Source organism: Rhipicephalus microplus, chromosome X (genome assembly GCF_043290135.1).
Source record: "Rhipicephalus microplus isolate Deutch F79 chromosome X, USDA_Rmic, whole genome shotgun sequence".
In the NCBI taxonomy this organism is placed as follows: domain Eukaryota; kingdom Metazoa; phylum Arthropoda; class Arachnida; order Ixodida; family Ixodidae; genus Rhipicephalus; species Rhipicephalus microplus.
Genome location: NC_134710.1, coordinates 229,987,107 through 230,006,262, shown reverse-complemented (window position 1 = coordinate 230,006,262; position 19,156 = coordinate 229,987,107). Strand labels below are relative to the sequence as shown.

General features: G+C 46.9%; 1 protein-coding gene across 1 annotated transcript in view; it reads left to right on the top strand.

Moving 5' to 3' along the window:
* The first annotated feature begins 389 nt into the window (after positions 1 to 389).
* LOC119187864 (fatty acid CoA ligase Acsl3) overlaps positions 390 to 19,156 on the top strand; it is a 99,461-nt gene continuing 80,694 nt past the window's right edge. The window contains exons 1-2 of the mRNA XM_075878750.1: positions 390 to 578; positions 2,778 to 2,915. Of these exons, the coding sequence (XP_075734865.1) occupies positions 2,799 to 2,915 (117 nt within the window). The 5' untranslated portion in view covers positions 390 to 578; positions 2,778 to 2,798. The remainder of the gene's footprint in view (positions 579 to 2,777; positions 2,916 to 19,156) is intronic.

Below are 19,156 nucleotides of genomic sequence, written 5' to 3'. Positions count from 1 at the left end.
GCCGCCGCCGGGATGTGTTTTTTCTGCTATGGGCGGTGAATGGCTTGATGATTTCTGTTTCCGGCTGTTCTAGACTATCCTCTTATTGGTTAAACACTGTGGATAGGAACATCTTAATAGTCATGGAACATCCTAATGATCATCATCTATGTCACCCAGTCTTGCGTTGGCGTCAACGTTTGGATGAACTATTACTTTTATTTATCCGTTACTGTTATAACTGCTTCTGCGAATTACCATCCGGTTCATCTACATCCTTGTCCTTCCTCTTTCCTTCTTCCCTCCTTTTCCACCCGGTTCGTGGCCTTTCACTCACAGTGGATGCCTGCCAACCATATTACGGAACCATCATCATCGTCTTGGCAGCACAGATTCTGTTACGACGAACGAGGACGACGAAGAGGGCACAGGCTGGCGCTGTCATGGCACGTCGCCTGACTGGTCCACTCACTCGCATGCCACCGTAAGCAACTCCTGCGAAATTGGCCTCCCAAAAAGAGGCCCGGGCACGCACCTGATTGAGGTCTGAAGGGTGGCAGCCCCTGCAAACGCCCTTCGAAAGATCCGGTCAGTGAGCGGTGAGTGTAAATTTCTTCGTTCGGCATTCGTAATAGCAAATCCCTTTCTTCAGATGACAACTAACTTGTAAGTAAGCATTAGAAGGCTGGTAATGCTAAACATTGAACTGTGGCACAATTGCGTCGGAGCGAATATTAGCCTTACATAAATCGTTTTTTTTATTTAGCGTTGTAGCTAATATCTGCATTACCTGTCGGAAAGAAAGCTGTAAACTGCTTTCTGGAAGCTGGTTCCTTCAATCGATTTCTATTCTTGCTCGGCGACGGCAAGAAGATATTCACCTCACCAAACTATTCTCAATTTTCTATCCCCACACCGCGGTGGTCTAGTGGCTAGTGTACTCAGCTACTGACCCGCCGATCACGGGATCTAATCCCGGCTGTGGTGGCTGCATTTCCGATGGACGCGGAAATGTTGTAAGCCCGTGTGCTCACATTTGGGTGCACGTTAAAAAAACCCCAGGTGTTCAAAATTTCCGCAGCCCTCTCCTATGGCGTCTCTCATAATCATATGGTGGTTTTGGGATGTCAAGCCCAACATATAATCAATGAATTTTCTATCTAGTACTGAAAAGGCCATTGAGCAGAAGTGTTGCCTACATGCACAACATTTTCCCCTAATAGTGAGCAGATTCGGTAAACGCAACGTTCATCCCGTGTTTTCAAGCAGCATTACTCTGTGATACGTGTAATGGCATAGAGTTTCTCACAATCATACCTAGAGAGAAATCTGGCGCTAGTGAGCTGCTAGATGCAAGGGATTGACGGGATACGTGAGCTTCGAACTTGACTCGGATTTGTATACCTCGAAGACGCCTCTGGCTTCAGGTTAAAATGATATATCTCGCTCAAAGAGCACCTAATTAGCTATTTAGTTTTGTCATTGCGCGGAAACATATTTTATTTAGCACGGGAACCTTCTACGTTGATGTACAATTTTACGAATCGTAAAAAGTTACGAACATCCGGTAAACTTGGCAGGCAGACGACAAAGCAAGCGTTCTTTCCGCCACGTTTATGTCGTCTGTTTCTTTCCTTCGCCGTTTTGTTGTGCCGTCAAGGTAAGTGCACTTTCATTTTAGAATCTACTACGAGTGAGTGAGATCCGCTTATGAACGGTTTGTTTTAGAGAAGGTTTGTTTACGCAGTCCTATTCGCTTTTGAGCTAAAGCCTCGCTCAACACCAGCAAACACAAGCCTCGCAGACACATATACCGTCATTCCCAGCGCTCCAACATCGCACCTTAAGAAATTCGCATAGACGGTGGCGCCACACTTTTCTTTAGGTATTTGTGAGAAACTCTATGTGTTCTGGCACGTATGAGTACTATACACTTCTCTATAGCGTAGCGTGCAATGTTCACCTTTCGGTGCAAGATACTGACGCTAATAAACACGAGAACTTGAAAATCAGACACGCCTAGCCACTAATTTAAGTACAACACTTTGAATATGCCCTAAAGATGCAAGAACACAGGTTGCGTGCGAGTGGGTTCACCGCAGATATATGAGGAAGGAACCAACAAATAAACACGTATGCAAACCAGAATATAACAAATATACTTTTCCAGTCCTGCTATTTTTGTGTTAGTGAAACTGGCCGTTGCCTGAATGAGCATGAGCAGACGACACGACTGTTTGTGAAGTTTAAGACGACATTAAGCAGAGCTAGTTGGTATGTGTTGATCATAAAAGAAGGCAATGCGTCGAAACACGAAAGCAAGAAATGTGAAGCTGGAAGTACAATTTTGTGTTGTCTCGTGCTTGTGCTTGCAGCTATACTTCAGGGCTATTCTTGACTCTTGTTTAACAGACTTGCGAATGCCGTTACGCGCCAGTGCACGATCGTCGTCCAAGCGGCACATGTTCATGCGGGCTAAGAGCATTGCTAAGTCGATACATGATTCCAAGCCCACCGTGGCGGCTCACATGTTTTGGTGTTCAGTTGCTAAGCGTGAGAGCGTGGGTTCGACTCCCGAATACCAAGGGCGCCCTTTGGTGTGGGTTAAATTTTAAATATTCGTTTTCATAGCTTCGCGTGCGTGCTAAAATTTCCTAGGCTGTCAAATTTAATATGGCGCCCCTCACTGTGGCCTTATTTGTAGTAACTTGGGGCATTTTGCACGTATAAATCTTCACGTTTTTGTGTATTTGCATGAAGTATTCATTTGTAACGTACATCTCTTTATTTAACCGTAGGTTCACCTGCAGTCCGCAGCGATGATATTCGGAATTTTGCTGCGAGTTATCGTCATCGTCTACGACTTCATCACCTTGCCAATTTACCTAATCGTACAGCGGCCATGGATTCAAATGCGAAAGCAAAGTGTCGTTTGGGTAAGTTGCGCTGCGGAATGCGGCTTTTCTGTGTCTTTATTTAATCATTATGAGGACTGTTCACAAAATGTGTTAATATTTCGATTGGTTTTGAGCCGGCATAAGGATAATTCCTTCTCACTCTTTTTTTATGCTATCGCAATTACATTAAAACTCTCGAACGACTTCGTGCCATCAGTGTTAGCACCGCCATCATTTCCCTTTTTGATAAGATAACCCCGCATATTGAATATTTCATCCGCGAGTAGAAGATTCACAAACGCAGGTGACAAACGCGGCTGATGCAGAGATGGAATGTGCCAGTCGTCTCTGTCGCATGGATGGAGAACGCGGCAACGACATCACCACGAGTGCGAGGCCTGCTGTCGATTGCTCGTCAGACAAATAAGAAACACACCAACCGTCTTCGGTAGGGAGCGTAAAAGGAAGCTAGAGGGGAAAGCGCGGGGGGGGGGGGAGCTTTGTTAAAAGGGCGCGGTCGCTAGGGTGCCGGCAGGCATCAAGAGACGGCTGGTGAACTTGCTGTGCTCTCGACGCTAGGCTACTTCTCGTTTAGAGGACATCACGAAAACCACTTCGGTGCCTCTAGCGTCGAACAAAACAAGAATTTTGTTGAGCTAGGCGAGATTGGATTCAAGAGACCCACCTACTATCCATACTTTGTATTACATACATATTAATTGTTGCCACATTCTTTGCTTCCCCGCAAGGTGAAAACGTGTTTTTTTTCTCCGCGGATGCCGTTTTTGAGATTTTTCCACGTTTCTGCAAATTTATAAGCGTGGATATTTTTAAAATCTGCCTTACCACGTCAGCGGAGGAGTAAGCATGGCTCTGGAGAGAGTGAACGATGGGTATGCAATTCCTCGTTTGCGCCGAGTGCGTCATGCTGATTATACGTCAAGTTAATTCGTTGGCAAGTAGTGTCAGGACAATTACAAATATTGGTTCAATACATAACTAGAACACTGCCTTACATTAAGCATTATGTCCACTGATGTTACTGCCTGCGTTACCTCTACACAATGCAGCCTCAGCCGCAATTGTCGGTGGGAAAAGTCGAGGCTGATAGACTGTTCATGGGCTTTGAGGAAGCTACTCAACAATTAACAACATGTATAATGCTGGTATACAATTATAAGCATTTCATTGAGTTGGTGGTGAGCATCACAGAGAGAACTTAACGTGCACTATAAGTGCCCAAGGTAACATCCTATCGAATGTAGGCAAAATCACGGCTCAAAAAATAAGTGCGCTGCAACCTTCCATCGCGCAAAAGGAATGGAGGGGGTGGAGGGACTGTATGGATCCGGCAGAGCCTTACGTACTTTAAGCGGCCGGGCTTGGTCGCGTGTGCGCTATATTGACAGCGATTAGTAGACAGCTGATACATTTGCACGCGCTGTTTTTGCTCATCCCCAACAGTCAACAGTTTTCTGTTTGCTCAGTTCGCACTGACGTGATAGGTAGCACGAAGGTTGCTTCATTTAATGCAGTGGCCGCACGTCATTACGCCTGCGTTTTGTTGATTTATGGCAGATCAGATGCTAAAGAACTTAGCTGCGGGGCTTACTTCATATAATAATCCAATTTGTTGCTGTCGTATTGATCGCTTCACTCTTGAGGTCAAACTGTGACTTTTTTTTTCGCAGCTTTAAAAGGGTGTTGCCATCAATTTTCGAGGCAATACCAAGCCTGTTGTGCATTTGCTCTGTATGCAAGTACAGTCGACACGAAGGGTCGGACAGCAATGTTTAAAATATATTATAATCACTTTCCAACGTGTTCCTAAATGCTTGTTCTCCCAATAGAGAACCATCGCTAGCGCGTCCAGCACCGACGTAGCTCTGTAGGATGGGCAACGAAAGTTTTCGTGAAGTCGCGCCAAATCTGTAGTGACGTGAGTGAGATCTCCGGACCTCTGCTCCCTCCGCAACGTGCATACCAGCAAAACATTGGTTACAGGATCACTCGTGGCTGCTGCAGCTAGCCATGGCAACTGTCAGTGCATTTCTTTTGCTGGTGATCTGTAGCACGTGCGCGTGAGAGTGGATCATACTCAGCTCTACATGCGTCACAGCCTTCTGGGGTCACGTGACCAAGCCACCTACACTGCTACTACGTCACTGTCCGATTCAGCCCCAGAGACTGAGACCAAAATGTGTCCACTTAAGTAAGGCAGCATTAAATTATTTTGCGAGGATACATGAATCTTGGTACGTGAATCATGCTTCTGGAGCTGTAAAAACTTGTAGCAAAGCCACTAGCAAGCCACAAATTTGGTGGCAACACTTCATTAAAATCAGGAATGGCAAGATTGGTGATGTTTTTTCAAGAGGCTGGAAATAACCTGTTTACGAGGTGGTCATTAAAAGTGAGGAAAGCGGGGATAGAAGGGCGAAATTTTAGGCCGTATAAATTTATATCAAGGTAGCAGAGATTGGTGGCGAGAAAGTCAAAGGGAGCTTCCGTGAACGTAAACTCCGCTGTGCTTGCATAATTTTCCGCTCTAGTCTCGCCATTTGCGATGACAAAATGAATATATTTTCAAGCTGTTATAATGCGTTTCTGACAATTGTTTTATGCGGAATATATTTTGCATCACAGCTGATGCAGGGTATATGAACACTTGCAGTGAACCTTCTGTAGGAGCCCCTGAGTCAAGAAGTTGGCGGTGTGTTTCTACCACAGCCTTCTACGTGTCGTGGGAACAACTAAGAGTATTAAAACATGTCAGTTTCGCCAAATGAGCTAAGCAGTGAATGCTACACAAGTAATCGGGATGTCACGTAAATCACGGCAAGCAGGTCAAAACTTGGAGCGCGCTGCTTTAGTGCAAAAGACGCATGAAATGAACACACGGGACGAGTGCGTACAAACAACGTTCGCAGCCCGACACAGAACGCTCTGACCAAAGACAAAGGGCGCACGAAATATACGCACAGGTATACAGGAGACAGGGGTGAACTAACAAGTGCCACAGTAGTTACTTCATTGTGTTTGAACAATGCGCTCTTTCGCAAACGGGGCCTCTGTAGCAAGCGAAGTGACCTTCGTATGTTCTGTAACCTAAATGCGAATTATCCGGTGAAAGCACACGACGCAGATATGTCCCCACCACAACATAAGAGCTTCCCCTTGGCCCGGGAGACTATGCCTCATGGGGCAAAGTGAAGATTTACGCGTAACCCATTGCATCGGGTGAGGTGCAGAGAGCTCACTTCGCTGGTAAGGCAGAGAAAACGTTGATATTCTCCGGAGATCGGCATACCACCTGGGGTAAATGGCATATATAGTTAGCCGTTAGTTCGCTCAAGGATGTGCGCAGCTGTAGCCAAGAGGTTAGTGCCATGTGCTACAGAGCGAGAGGTCAACTGATTGATACCGCGAGTCGGAAAAAATCTTCCTGAATATATATGAATTGTAACAGACAACAATGCCAAGGAAAGTATAGGGGAAGTTACTAGACCGAGTTGTAAGGTGAATGTGAAGAAAGAAAAGTGGGTGAAAAGATAAATTGGCGTAGGCAGGTTCCTGCCCACACCAAGTTATCTTTTCACCCACTTTTCTTTCTTCACATTCACCTTACAATGCGGTTTAGTAACTTTCCCTACACTTTCTTTGGCATTATTGTTTGTTAGATTTCTCTAATATTGTGTCAAAACACGGAAAAGCGAGCCCTTAAATAAACACTTCTCTGCCTCTTATATATGTATATATATATATATATATATATATATATATATATATATATATATATATATATATATATATATATATATATATATATATATATATATATATATATATATATATATATATGTATATATATATATATATATATATACGACGATGGCGTAGTGGTTAGAGCATCCGCCTCGCATGCAAGAGGTCCGTGGTTCAAATCCCAGTACCGCGCAGTTCTCAACCAGATTTAAAAAAAAAACTGCGTATTAATGGAACTGCATTAAGAGGCCTGGGGTGCGGCCTCACCGGCAAACACCGCCGAGAACGCACTCCCTCACCAGAGAAGGATTGGCCACCCTGGTGCAGTATCTGGCCACTACCTCCCACATGCTTACGTCAAATAACTCACGGCCCTCAGTCCCCAGCAGCTGCGAAGCAACTGACCACGGCGGCGGTCAGATCTGCAACGCAGCAGAGGGTGCTAAGAATCTCTGGATCCGGACAGGCCGCCATTGGAACCTGAACTTGGCAACGTTTAATGCTAGAACCTTATCTAGTGAGGGAAGTCTAGCTGTACTATTCGAGGAGCTAGAGGGTGTTAAATGGGATATAATAGGGCTCAGTGAGGTTAGGAGGACAGATGAGGCCTATACGGTGCTACAGAATGGGCACGTCCTTTGCTACAGGGGCTTGGCAGACAGAAGAGAACTGGGAGTGGGGTTCTTAATTCACAGAAACATAGCTGGCAACATAGAGGAATACTATAGCAATAATGAAAGGGTGGTAGGTATCGTAATTAAACTGAATAAAAGATACAAGATGAAGGTAGTACAGGCTTACGCGCCTACATCCAGCCATGACGACGCTTCAGTTGAAAGCTTCTATGAAGACGTGGAATCGGCAATGAGTAAGGTAAAAACACAGTATACTATAGTGATGGGCGACTTTAATGCAAAAGTAGGGAAGAAGCAGGCTGGAGACCAGGTAGTAGGAGAATATGGCATCGGTACTAGAAACGCCAGAGGAGAGCTACTGGTAGAATTCGCAGAACGCAATAATTTACGGATTTTGAATACCTTCTACCGGAAACGAGAAAACCGCAAGTGGACATGGAGGAGCCCTAATGGCGAAAATAAGAACGAAATAGACTTCATAATGAGTGCACACCCTGGAATCGTGCAGGATGTGGAAGTGATTGGCAAGGTACGATGCAGTGACCATAGAATGGTACGGTCTCGAATTCGCCTAGACTTGAAGAAGGAACGACAGAAACTGATACGCAAGAAGCCAATCAATCAGCTAGCACTGAGAGGGAAAGTACAGGAATTCAGAGTGGCGCTGCAGAACACAACGTTTATAGATATATTTCAGTTTCGAAACTCCGCCGCCGAAGCCGGGCGCGTCTTACTCCTAGGGGGTGTGAGGGCGCTGCGGTCGACTTTTGCGCGGTGCCGACGGGCCGGCCGGTGCAGGCCTGCGTTTCGGTGTGCCAGTGGCCATGGTTTTCTGGGTCGTGCTGTGGGGTTGCTCGTTGTTTTCTTCTCGTTTTGTGGTTGTGAACTGTGTATGTGCTGTTAGTGAGTGACTGCCAATAGATTTGCTCGTTGTTTTCTTCTCGTTTTGAGGTTGTGAACTGTGTATGTGCTGTTAGTGAGGGACTGCCGATAGATTTGCTCGTTGTTTTCTTCTCGTTTTGAGGTTGTGAACTGTGTTTGTGCTGTGAGTAAGCAACTGCCGATGATAGATTTGCTCGCTGTTACGAACAGTCAACAAAGTCGCCGGCGTTCAAGGCCAGCCGCTCTCCCCCACGAAGTGCTGTCCGATTCCTTGCCGTGTACCAGGCTTCACATGTGAAATGCCATAACATTCAGCCAACATGCCGACGTGTTTTGTGCCTGGCTGCACAAGCGGATATAGGAGTAACCCCGACAAGCGGCACTTTTTTGCCCCACCGTCGGACCCCGAGCTTCTTGACAGGTTGCGAAGGGCCATTCCCCGCGCTGATAAGTTGCTCAGCAAAACATGCAAGGTGTGCGACGTTCACTTTCAGCCGGCAGACATCACAAAAACATATAAGCATATCATCAATGGTGAAGTGGTGGAGGTTGAGCGGGGTGCATGGGCTCTGAAAAGCGGTGTCGTTTATTTATTTATTTATTTATTTATTTATTTATTAGAATACCCTCAGGGCCCGTAGGGCATTACAGAGGGGGTGGGTAGAACATATATAACACACAAGAAAAAAAGACAAAATAAAGAAACAAGTATCAGATGCGCAAATCAGGAAGGCAACATAAGTCAACTAAAAATGTATAAGAATTCAAGCACATACAAGACAAAGATAGATTATGGAAACTGCGTATAGTTACAAGCATTGCTGAGAAATTGCAGTCTTGAATAACAAAGTTCCGACGCAATTCCCGAACTTAGCCTGCTATCTGCATTCTGCACCGAAGAGGCGGCGGTCGCCGAAAAAGAGAGCAAGTGCTTGTCGGCGTGCAGAGACTGTGTCTTGCCACCCACCTCCCGAAGAGCCAAATGAGCTTCCGAGTGATTGCGAGAGCACTGATCTCGCGTACATTATCGAGAACAGTGCCTCACTGCGGCTACCTCGGAATTGGCAGTTGTCAATTGTGGAAGATGAGCCAGAAAACAGCCGTCAAGCAGTTTTCTACGAGACAGGGATGAGCGCAGGTGTTTTCTCTATCATGAAGAGCGTTGTGATACGAGAAGGTCTTACGTTATTTCAGCGAACGGAAAACTGCTGCAAGAGTCGCTTGTTGACGTGCGGGTACGCTCCCAGAAAGACGTTGAAGCGATAGTGCAAATTGTGCACAGTATGAAATTCTGCCTTGGGTGCACTCGCAGTGAGGTCAACGGTTCCGGAAAATCTGCAGAAGGAAGTGAAGCTGTGCACCACAAAGACTGTACAGTTTTGACAAATGCTGACAAAGGAATGTGTGCCATGTGTGTTGGCACACATTGAGAGAGAAAGCAGGCAAAACTTGTTTGAAATTACACAGTTGTTTCCTGAAGTGTGTAAATAAAGAAGATTGCATTTTGAATTTTATCACTTGATTGTCTCGTGTTCTTCACCTTAGTTGCATGCATGCGTGATTTTTTGTCTAATGTGGGAAACTGGCAGTAAAAATACCAGCGAGAAATATATGCAAAGCATTAAAATACTAGTGAGGACGAGGCATACCCGGCCCTCGTTTGGGCATACCCGGTCCAAACGAGGGCTGGGTATGCAGGGCGCAGTTAAAGCATAAGCTTGTGGCCTCGAATGTTCCGAATGCGTAGAAAATAATACAGCGGTGCGTTGCAACACGCATTAAGAACATCACACACCAGAAAGGAGCGCTTAAGATTTAAAAGCTGCAACGGGCGTAATAAAATCAGACGGCTTGCTAAGCCCGCTGCGCAAGCGCAACGTTGGAGCTAGCAGACGACGCTCGCAACGATAGCGCAATTCTCGACTGCAGCGCCGCGGTGTCAGGAACCGCAGCGGGCCGGCTGCATTCAACGGCCGCGGCGGCGAGTTTCTAAACTGAAATATATATTTATAAACGTTGGCAGAACAGGTACTTGGCTCTTAGTGAGGAAACCAACCTTAGCGTAGATACAATGAATGATAATCTGACGAGTATCATTACGGAGTGTGCAGTGGAAGTTGGAGGCAGGGTAGTTAGACAGGACACTGGCAAGCTTTCCCAGGAAACGAAGAACCTAATTAAGAAGCGTCAAATCATGAAAGTGTCAAGTACAACAGACAAAATAGAACTGGCAGAGCTTTCGAAGTTGATTAATAGACGTAAGGTATGCGATGTAAGAAGGTATAACATGGAGAGAATTGAACACGCTCTGAAAAACGGAGGAAGTGTCAAAGCATTGAAGAGGAAACTTGGGATAGGCAAAAGTCGGATGTATGCACTAAGGGACAAAGAAGGCAAAATAACTACCAATATGGATAGGATAGTTAAAATAGCGGAGGAGTTTTACAGAGATCTGTACAGTAGCCGAGACAACCACGACCTTAATACTATAAGAACTAGCAGTAACCCAGATTACACCCCACCAGTAATGATAGAAGAAGTCAGAAAAGCTTTGGAGAGCATGCAAAGGGGCAAAGCTGCTGGTGAGGATCAGGTAACATCAGATCTGCTGAAAGATGGAGGACAGATTGTGTTAGAAAAACTAGCCACCCTGTTTATGAGGTGTCTCCTGACGGGAAGAGTACCAGAGTCTTGGAAGAACGCTAACATCATCTTAATACATAAGAAAGGAGATGACAAGGACTTGAAGAATTACAGGCCGATCAGCTTGCTCTCTGTAGTATACAAGCTATTTACAAAGGTAATTGCTAACAGAGTAAAGAAAACATTAGAATTCAATCAACCAAAGGAACAAGCAGGATTTCGAACAGGCTACTCAACAATTGACCACATTCATACTATCAATCAGGTAATAGAGAAATGCTCAGAGTATAACCAACCCCTATACATAGCCTTCATAGATTACGAGAAGGCGTTTGATTCAGTAGAAATATCAGCCGTCATGCAAACACTGCGGAATCAGGGCGTAGATGAAGTATATATAAACATTCTGAAAGAAATCTACAGGGGATCAACTGCTACCATAGTGCTTCTTAAAGAAAGCAACAGAATACCAATCAAGAAGGGTGTAAGGCAGGGGGACACAATTTCCCTAATGCTATTTACCGCGTGCTTACAGGAGGTTTTCAGAAGCCTAGAATGGGAACAGTTAGGGATAAGAGTCAATGGAGAATACCTTAGTAACCTGCGCTTCGCCGATGACATTGCATTGCTGAGTAACTCGGGGGACGAATTGCAACTCATGATTACGGAGTTAGACAAGGAGAGCAGAAAGGTGGGTCTTAAAATTAATCTGCAGAAAACGAAAGTAATGTACAACAACCTCGGCAAGAAGCAGCGCTTCGAGATAGGTAATAGTGCACTTGAAGTTGTAAAAGACTATGTCTACTTAGGGCAGGTAATAACCGCAGAGCCGAACCACGAGATTGAAGTAACTAGAAGAATAAGAATGGGGTGGAGCACATTCGGCAAGCACTCTCAAATTATGACAGGTAGATTGCCACTCTCTCTCAAGAGGAAGGTATATAACAGCTGTATCTTGCCGGTACTTAGCTACGGAGCAGAAACCTGGAGACTTACAAAGAGGGTTCAGCTTAAATTGAGGACGACGCAGCGAGCAATGGAAAGAAAAATGGTAGGTGTAACCTTAAGAGACAAGAAGAGAGCAGAGTGGATTAGGGAACAAACGGGGGTTAAGGATATCATAGCTGAAATCAAGAAGAAGAAATGGACATGGGCAGGGCATGTAGCGCGTAGACAGGATAACCGCTGGTCATTAAGGGTAACTGACTGGATTCCCAGAGAAGGGAAGCGGTTAGGGGGAGACAGAAGGTTAGGTGGGCAGATGAGATTAAGAAGTTTGCGGGTATAAATTGGCAGCAGCAAGCACAGGACCGGGTTAACTGGCGGAACATGGGAGAGGCCTTTGTCCTGCAGTGGACGTAGTCAGGCTGATGATGATGATGATGATATATATATATATATATATATATATATATATATATATATATATATATATATATATATATATATATATATATATAGGCATGGTGGTTGAGTGGCCGTAGCGTTGCAAGTAGTCAAGTAGATCCTCCGTGAGCGGTCACAACGTGGTTTATTTCGACGTTTCAGCCTACAGTCTGGCCTTCATCAGGATGGTGGGTACAGTTTATTGGTGCTCAGCTTTATACAATCTTGAATCAGAGGGAGAGACAGAGAGAAAGAAGAAAAAAAGAAGATAAAAGAAAAAAGGAAAAAAAGGAAAAAGAAAAGAAGAAAAAAGGAGAATATGAGGTGGACTCCCCCAGGCGCCCCCTTTCACTTTTCCTTGTCTTTCCCCCTCCATCTCTCTCCCTTTTCTCCTTTTCACCTACCTTTAAGACGTCTGCGGTCTGTGTATCCTTCCTTTCACTAACGCATTGTTCCCGACCAGATGGCGTCTCCTGGCTCTGGCGGTTCGGTGTGGGGGAAAAAGAGCTTTTTTATGAAGTTTAAGCCTTTAACTGCTCAGGGCCCCGTATATATATATTGTAAAGCAACGTTTTGGCTGCAAGACACTTCTTTTACTTGCCGAGCCTCTGCCCCACAACACAGGTCAGACTGATGATGATGAGTATGTACAGATGATAAGATGACGCGCATGAATAATGCTCACACTTATCCTTCCCCCCCCCCCCCACGCGTGATCGGCCAGCCCGGACACGTCTTAGACGGAAACGGAACGTCGAACGAATGGCTTGAGACGCGATACGTGGACAATCTCCGAACCACGACAGCGACAATTCGAAGAAACGTCGCTGGGAGTGACATGGTAGTTCACTGGTGACGTCTGTTCATTAATTGTATAGGGTCCAATGAAGCGTGACTGAAATTTATCGCACAATCCTGGAGTACAAATGGGCGTCCAAAGCAACACTTCATCCCCCGGACTGAAGGAGACGTCGCGATGAGAGCTGTTGTAGCGTTGCTTGCGATCTTGCTGATTGGCTTCTGTATTAAGGTGAGCCCGTTGCCAACATTCCTCGAGCCTTGTGATGAATTGCCCTGATACGGTTGCCGAGGCGTCAAATGGAACATTTAGGAAAGAGACGTCGATGGTGAATGTCGATGAAAGGCCGTACACGCGGTAGAAAAGCAAGTAGCCAGTAGTTCTTTGAACAGCGGTGTTATGGGCAAATGTCACAAAAGGCAAAATCGCATCCTAGTTGTCGTGGTTTGGTGCGATGTACATCGATAGCATGTCTGTTAGTGTCCGATGAAATCTGTCAGCCCATTAGTTTGGGAGAGGTAGGCTGACGTCGTCTTATGTACTGTACCACAGGTTGTGAGCAGGGTTTCGATTATGGTGGACAGGAACGTTTTGCCGCGATCACTCAGGAGGACGCGAGGTGCACCGTGACGCAATACAATGGCATTGAGAAAGGAGTCTGCGACATCTGAAGCAGGACTTGTGCGTAGTGCAGCAGTCTCTGCGTACCTTGTCAGGTGATCGACAGTAGTCACAATCCAACGATTACCTGCTTATAATGGAAAGGAACATCTTGCCGCGATCACTCAGGAGGACGCGAGGTGCCCCGTGACGCAATACAATGGCGTTGAGAAAGAAGTCTGCGACGTCTGAAGCAGAACTTGTGCGTAGTGCAGCAGTCTCTGCGTACCGTGTCAGGTGATCGACAGCAGTCAGAATCCAACGATTACCTGCTGGCGTGATGGGGAGAGGTCCTAGTAGGTCTATGCCAATGATGGCGAAAGGAATCTCGGGAAACGGGATGGGTTGCAGAAGGCCAGCGGAAGACGAAGTTGGTCGCTTCCGCCGTTGACACAGATGGCAAGATGCAACCTACTTCGCCACAAAAGTAGAGATGCCAGGCCAGAACAAACGTTTCCTGATGCGGCTTTGTATTTTGTGAAATCCCAAGTGGCCTGCATTCGGGTCGTCGTGAAAGGCTTCGAGGACTTGGTGACGTAGAGAACGCGGAAGTACTGGAACCCAGCGGTGTCCATCAGAAGTGTAAACGTAACGATGGAGCACAGTGTTATCGAGCTTAAATTGCTGTAGTTGTCGGCGCAATCTAGCATTAGGAGTAGGTGATATACCATTTAGGCGTTGAATAATGCTATTGCAACGTGATCATCAGGCTGGCGTGTGGCGAACTCGGTGCAGTGATTTGAAGCCGGCGTGTCGATAACCGCAAGTTGTGATAATGTGAGGGGTGCCGCAGTGTTTTGCCCACCAGACGAGCAATCACCTGACGTACTCGATGATGACAGTGGAAAGGGGCAGCGAGAGAGAGCATCTGAATCTTGGTGTCTTTTGCCAGACTTATAGATGACGTCAAAATCGTACTCTTGTAGGCGGAGCACCCAACGACCGAGGCGACCAGACAAGTTTTTCAGTGACGATAGCCAGCACAAGGCGTGATGGTCTGTAATAACTGTGAAGTGGCGTCCGTAAAGATACGGTCGAAATTTTTGTATGGCCCAAACGACAACAAGGCACTCCTGCTCAGTTATGGAGTAGTTGTGTTCAGTAGCCGTAAGAACACGAATAGCATACGCAATAACTTTTGCCGTGAAGTGGCATCCCGCTGTAGAAGAACTGCACTAATGCCATGGCCACTTGCGTCGGTGTGGAGACATGTAGGTGCGTTCTCATCGAAATGGCACAGAACAGGGTCGCATGGTAAAGCATGCTTCAGGGCTTAAAAGGTACGCTCGCAGTCGTCGTTCCAAGCGAAATTTCATCCGGATGTCAGCAGCTTATGCAGTGGCGACGCGATGGCTGCAAAATGGCTGATGAAGCGGCGGAAGTAGGACGCCAGGCCCAGGAAACTTCGTAAGTGTTTCTGATTTTCTGGCTGAGGGAAGCGTATTACGGCAGCAATCTTGTCAGGATCGGGGCGAACGCCATCTTTGCTGACTAGGTGGCTCAACACCTTGATGTTCATTGTTGGCGAAATGGCATTTCTTTGTGTTTAGCTGAAGTTAAGCATTAAAAATACACGTCAGAACTTCGTCCAAACGATCAAGATGCTGACGAAAAGAAGAGGAGAAAATGACGATGTCATCTAGATAACAGAGACATGTTTCCCATTTTAGGCCGCGAAGAACTGTGTCAATCATGCGTTCAAACGTGACAGGAGCATTACACAAACCGAATGGCAAAACGTTGAATTCATACAGCCAGTGTGGTGTTGCAAAGGCAGTTTTTTTTTTGTCCGCTTCGTGCATAGGTATTTGCCAATAACCAGACCGTAAATCGAGGCTGGAGAAAAATTTAGCGCCTTGCAGAGAGTCAAGTGCGTCGTCGACTCGTGGGCTTGGGTACACGTCTTTGCGCGTGATCTTATTAAGTGCTCGATAAACGACGCAGAATCGCACCCAACCATTCTTCTTTCGGACTAGCACTACAGGTCATGACCACGAGCTGGACTAAGGCCGGATAACATCTCGTTTGAGCATATCAGCAACGTTGTTCTCCATGATTTTCCGCTCTGCGGATGACACTCGCTATGGGCGGCAGCGTATATTTGTATTGCCTGCCGTTTCAATTCGATGTACGGCGACGGAAGTGCGACCTAAAAGCTTGGAATTGACATCAGGTGAAGCGCTGTGTTTCTGAAGGATACCCAAAAGTTCTTGCTTTTGCGCAGACGTGAGATCGGGATTTATTGTGGCTGTTAAAGCAGCCATTGAAGCATCGTCATCAGTACTCGTAGAGAAAGATGGCGTGTCTGCGTGAAGGGGCACCAGAGAAAGTGGTTCGGTATCTGTGAAGCAAACCACACTGGTGCCCCGGGGCAGTGCAACAGGCAAAGAAGTAGGGTTAACTGCCGTAACTAATGCTCTGCCATCATGAAAGCGCACCAGGCTAGGAGCGATGGTAAGCCCACCAGAGATGTAGCGTCGACATGGTGCTAGGAACACATCATCAGTACTGATCTTGTCTAATGTCAGGGTCAGAATATGCTCCTTACCTGGAGGAATAAAACAGTCATCAGCGGTGACGAAGCGCTGGCTATGAGCATCTTTATCGGACGAAAGCGCAGTATCTGACATGCGAATGACCCTCTGACGGCAAGATATCACGGCTGAAGCTGAGGAGAGAAAGTCCCACCCTAAAAAGAGCGCGTTAGTACACGATGACAGAACGAGGAACTGTACATGGTGAAAGATGCCCTCAATAAGAACTCGTGCTGTGCAAACACCAGAAGGCTGAACAAAAACCGCATTAGCACAGCGAAGGGGAGGGCCATCATACGGTGTCTTCACTTTGCACAAACGGGAACACAAGTCCACACCAATAACTGAGAGCGATGCACCTGTGTCCACCAAGGCTTCAGTTCATATACCCTCAACACACACTGAAAGTACACTTGAAGGGCGTTCCGGAGGAGTTCGATGCAGTCCACTAATTGCAGCTTTCCCTCCTGAAGCTGCGCTGTTTAGTTTTCCGGGTGGTGATCAGACGCCGTGGTAGCCGGACGAAGTGATGACGAGGAACGGCGCATAGGCGACGGAGAACGACGGCGCAAGGAGCGGAAGATACTGGCTGCATCGAAGTGCTGTGAAGATGGTGAGCGGCGTTGGTGCAGTTGGTACGGGTGGCGATGTTGTGGAGCAGGGGAAACTCATCCCTCTCGAAGTCACCATAGCCCCGCCTTTCGTCTTGTTGACGTCGACGACAGAACCGTGAGATGTGACCACGTATTCTGCAATAATAGCAAATCGGTCGAGATGGACGCCAGGCATGGAAAGAAGGGGGTGGTTCCCTTGGAATGAGGACATTCAGTGAAGGCTGCGTAGCTGACACATACTGCGGAGATTGCTGCGAAGGTGACGCTGCAACCACCTGAGCGTATGTCGGCTTTGGAGTGGTATGCGAGTTCGGGACTTGCTCACACGTCATAGATGCTACTTCCTCCCTGACGATGTTGCGGAGGCTGCCTGCAGAAGGCGTTATGCGGAGCTCACAAGACGACGAGGTGGCCTGGAGTTGCAGCTCCTCGTAGATCCTGGACCGTATCAACGCACGGAGCTCATTGTCATGCGCTGGCCTGAGATCTCCTGTGTCAGGTTGTAAACGTATAAGTTGAAGGTCGTTGAGTCGCTGACACGTACTGATGATATCTGCGACCGTGGTGGGGTTCTTTGCCGCTAAAGCGATAAATGCGACGGGGCCTATGCCCTTGAGCAGGTGGCGAACGCGGTTATGTTCCGCCATCGAGCTGTCGACGTGACGGCATAGGGCGAGGACATCTTCAATGTACGAGGTATTAGACTCGCCGGAGTGCTGAACACGTTCAGCAAGCTTCCATTTGGTTATGTCTGCACGGACAGAAGGGTTGGCAAATATCTGACGGAGCTGCTGCTTGAAGGTAGGCCAGTCCGAGAAATCCAGTTGATGGTTGAGAAACCATGTCTTACCGACCCCCGTCAGATAGAATGGTACGCGGGATAGCTTCACAGAATGATGCCAATAGTTAAGCGCACTCACATGGTCGTACTAATCCAACCAGTCTTCAACGTCTTCACCGCGAAGGCCGGCGAACATCGAGGGATCTTTTTGAGGGGCGGTGACAGTCCATGAAAGCATGCCCAGGGGTGTAGGCGGGGTGGATGGAGCCATGTTGTTGTGCTCGTCTTGCGACATAACCGTGGGCTGACTACGCAAACGGCGACTCGACTGCAGCTCCAGGGATGGTTGGTTGTCGAAGATAACAAAAAAGCGCTGCAGGGAGAGGACCAGGGGACCGGAAAGCACTCTCCACCACTTGTAAGGCAACGTTTTGGCTGCAAGACACTTTTTACTTGCCGAGCCTCCGTCCCACAACACAGGTCAGACTGATGATGATGAGCATGTACATGTCAGATGTCGCGCATGAATAATGGTCACTTTATATATATATATATATATATATATATATATATATATATATATATATATATATATATATATATATATATATATATATATATATCTTGTGATGTAACAGTAAAGGCAACCTTTATTAGGCCCGGAAGACACGATGAAGCGACCACGCCCAAGGCACAGAACTCAGACAAACCAAGTCCCCACAGCAGAAGAAGATGACGACCACTCATGATGATGAATATTTGTAAAGATAGATGATGTGCTTAATGAATGCCTACACTAACTCCCCCCCCCCCCCCCACGTGAAAGCGGTCATCCTGACCGCAGTTCTTGGCCGCATTTTAAAGCGAAGATGAACGCCGTATGAAAGGCTTCATGCGGGATACGTGGACTATTTCTGCTGCCCTGTAGCGGCGGTCCGTCGGAAGGAGAACGGGTGCCACGCGATAATTCACAGGAGACGTTTGCTCCAAGACAGTGTAGGGGCCAATAAAACGTAATTGAAACTTCTCGCACAGTCCGGGAGTGCAAATGGGTGTAAGAAGGAGGACTTCGTCGCCAGGGCTGAAAGACACGGCACGATGGGAGGCATCATATTCAGGCTTGCGATCCTGTTGCTTGGCTTCAGTGTTGACGCGAGCCAGCTGGCGGCAATGAAGTAGACGAGACACGTATTCTTCACTTGAAGATGAACATGGTTTGACAGGCGCAGAGAAGAACGAAACATCGAGGAAAGAAGAGGGGAAGCGACCGTGGACGAGGTAGAACGGCGAGTAACCGGTTGTGCGCTGTACAGAGGTATTATACGCAAAAGTGACAAATGGCAAAATGGTGTCCCAGTTTCTGTGGTCGGGTTCGATATACATCGCAATCATGTCTGACAGTGTACGATGGAAGCGCTCAGTCAGGCCGTTCGTCTGAGGATGGTAACTGGAGCTTGTTTTGTGTGTAGTGCCGGCTGCCTTGAGCACTTCTTCGACGAGTGCTGAAAGAAATAGTCTTCCACGGTCGCTCAGGATTACACGAGGAGCTCCGTGTCGAAAGATTATTGCTCGAAGGATGAA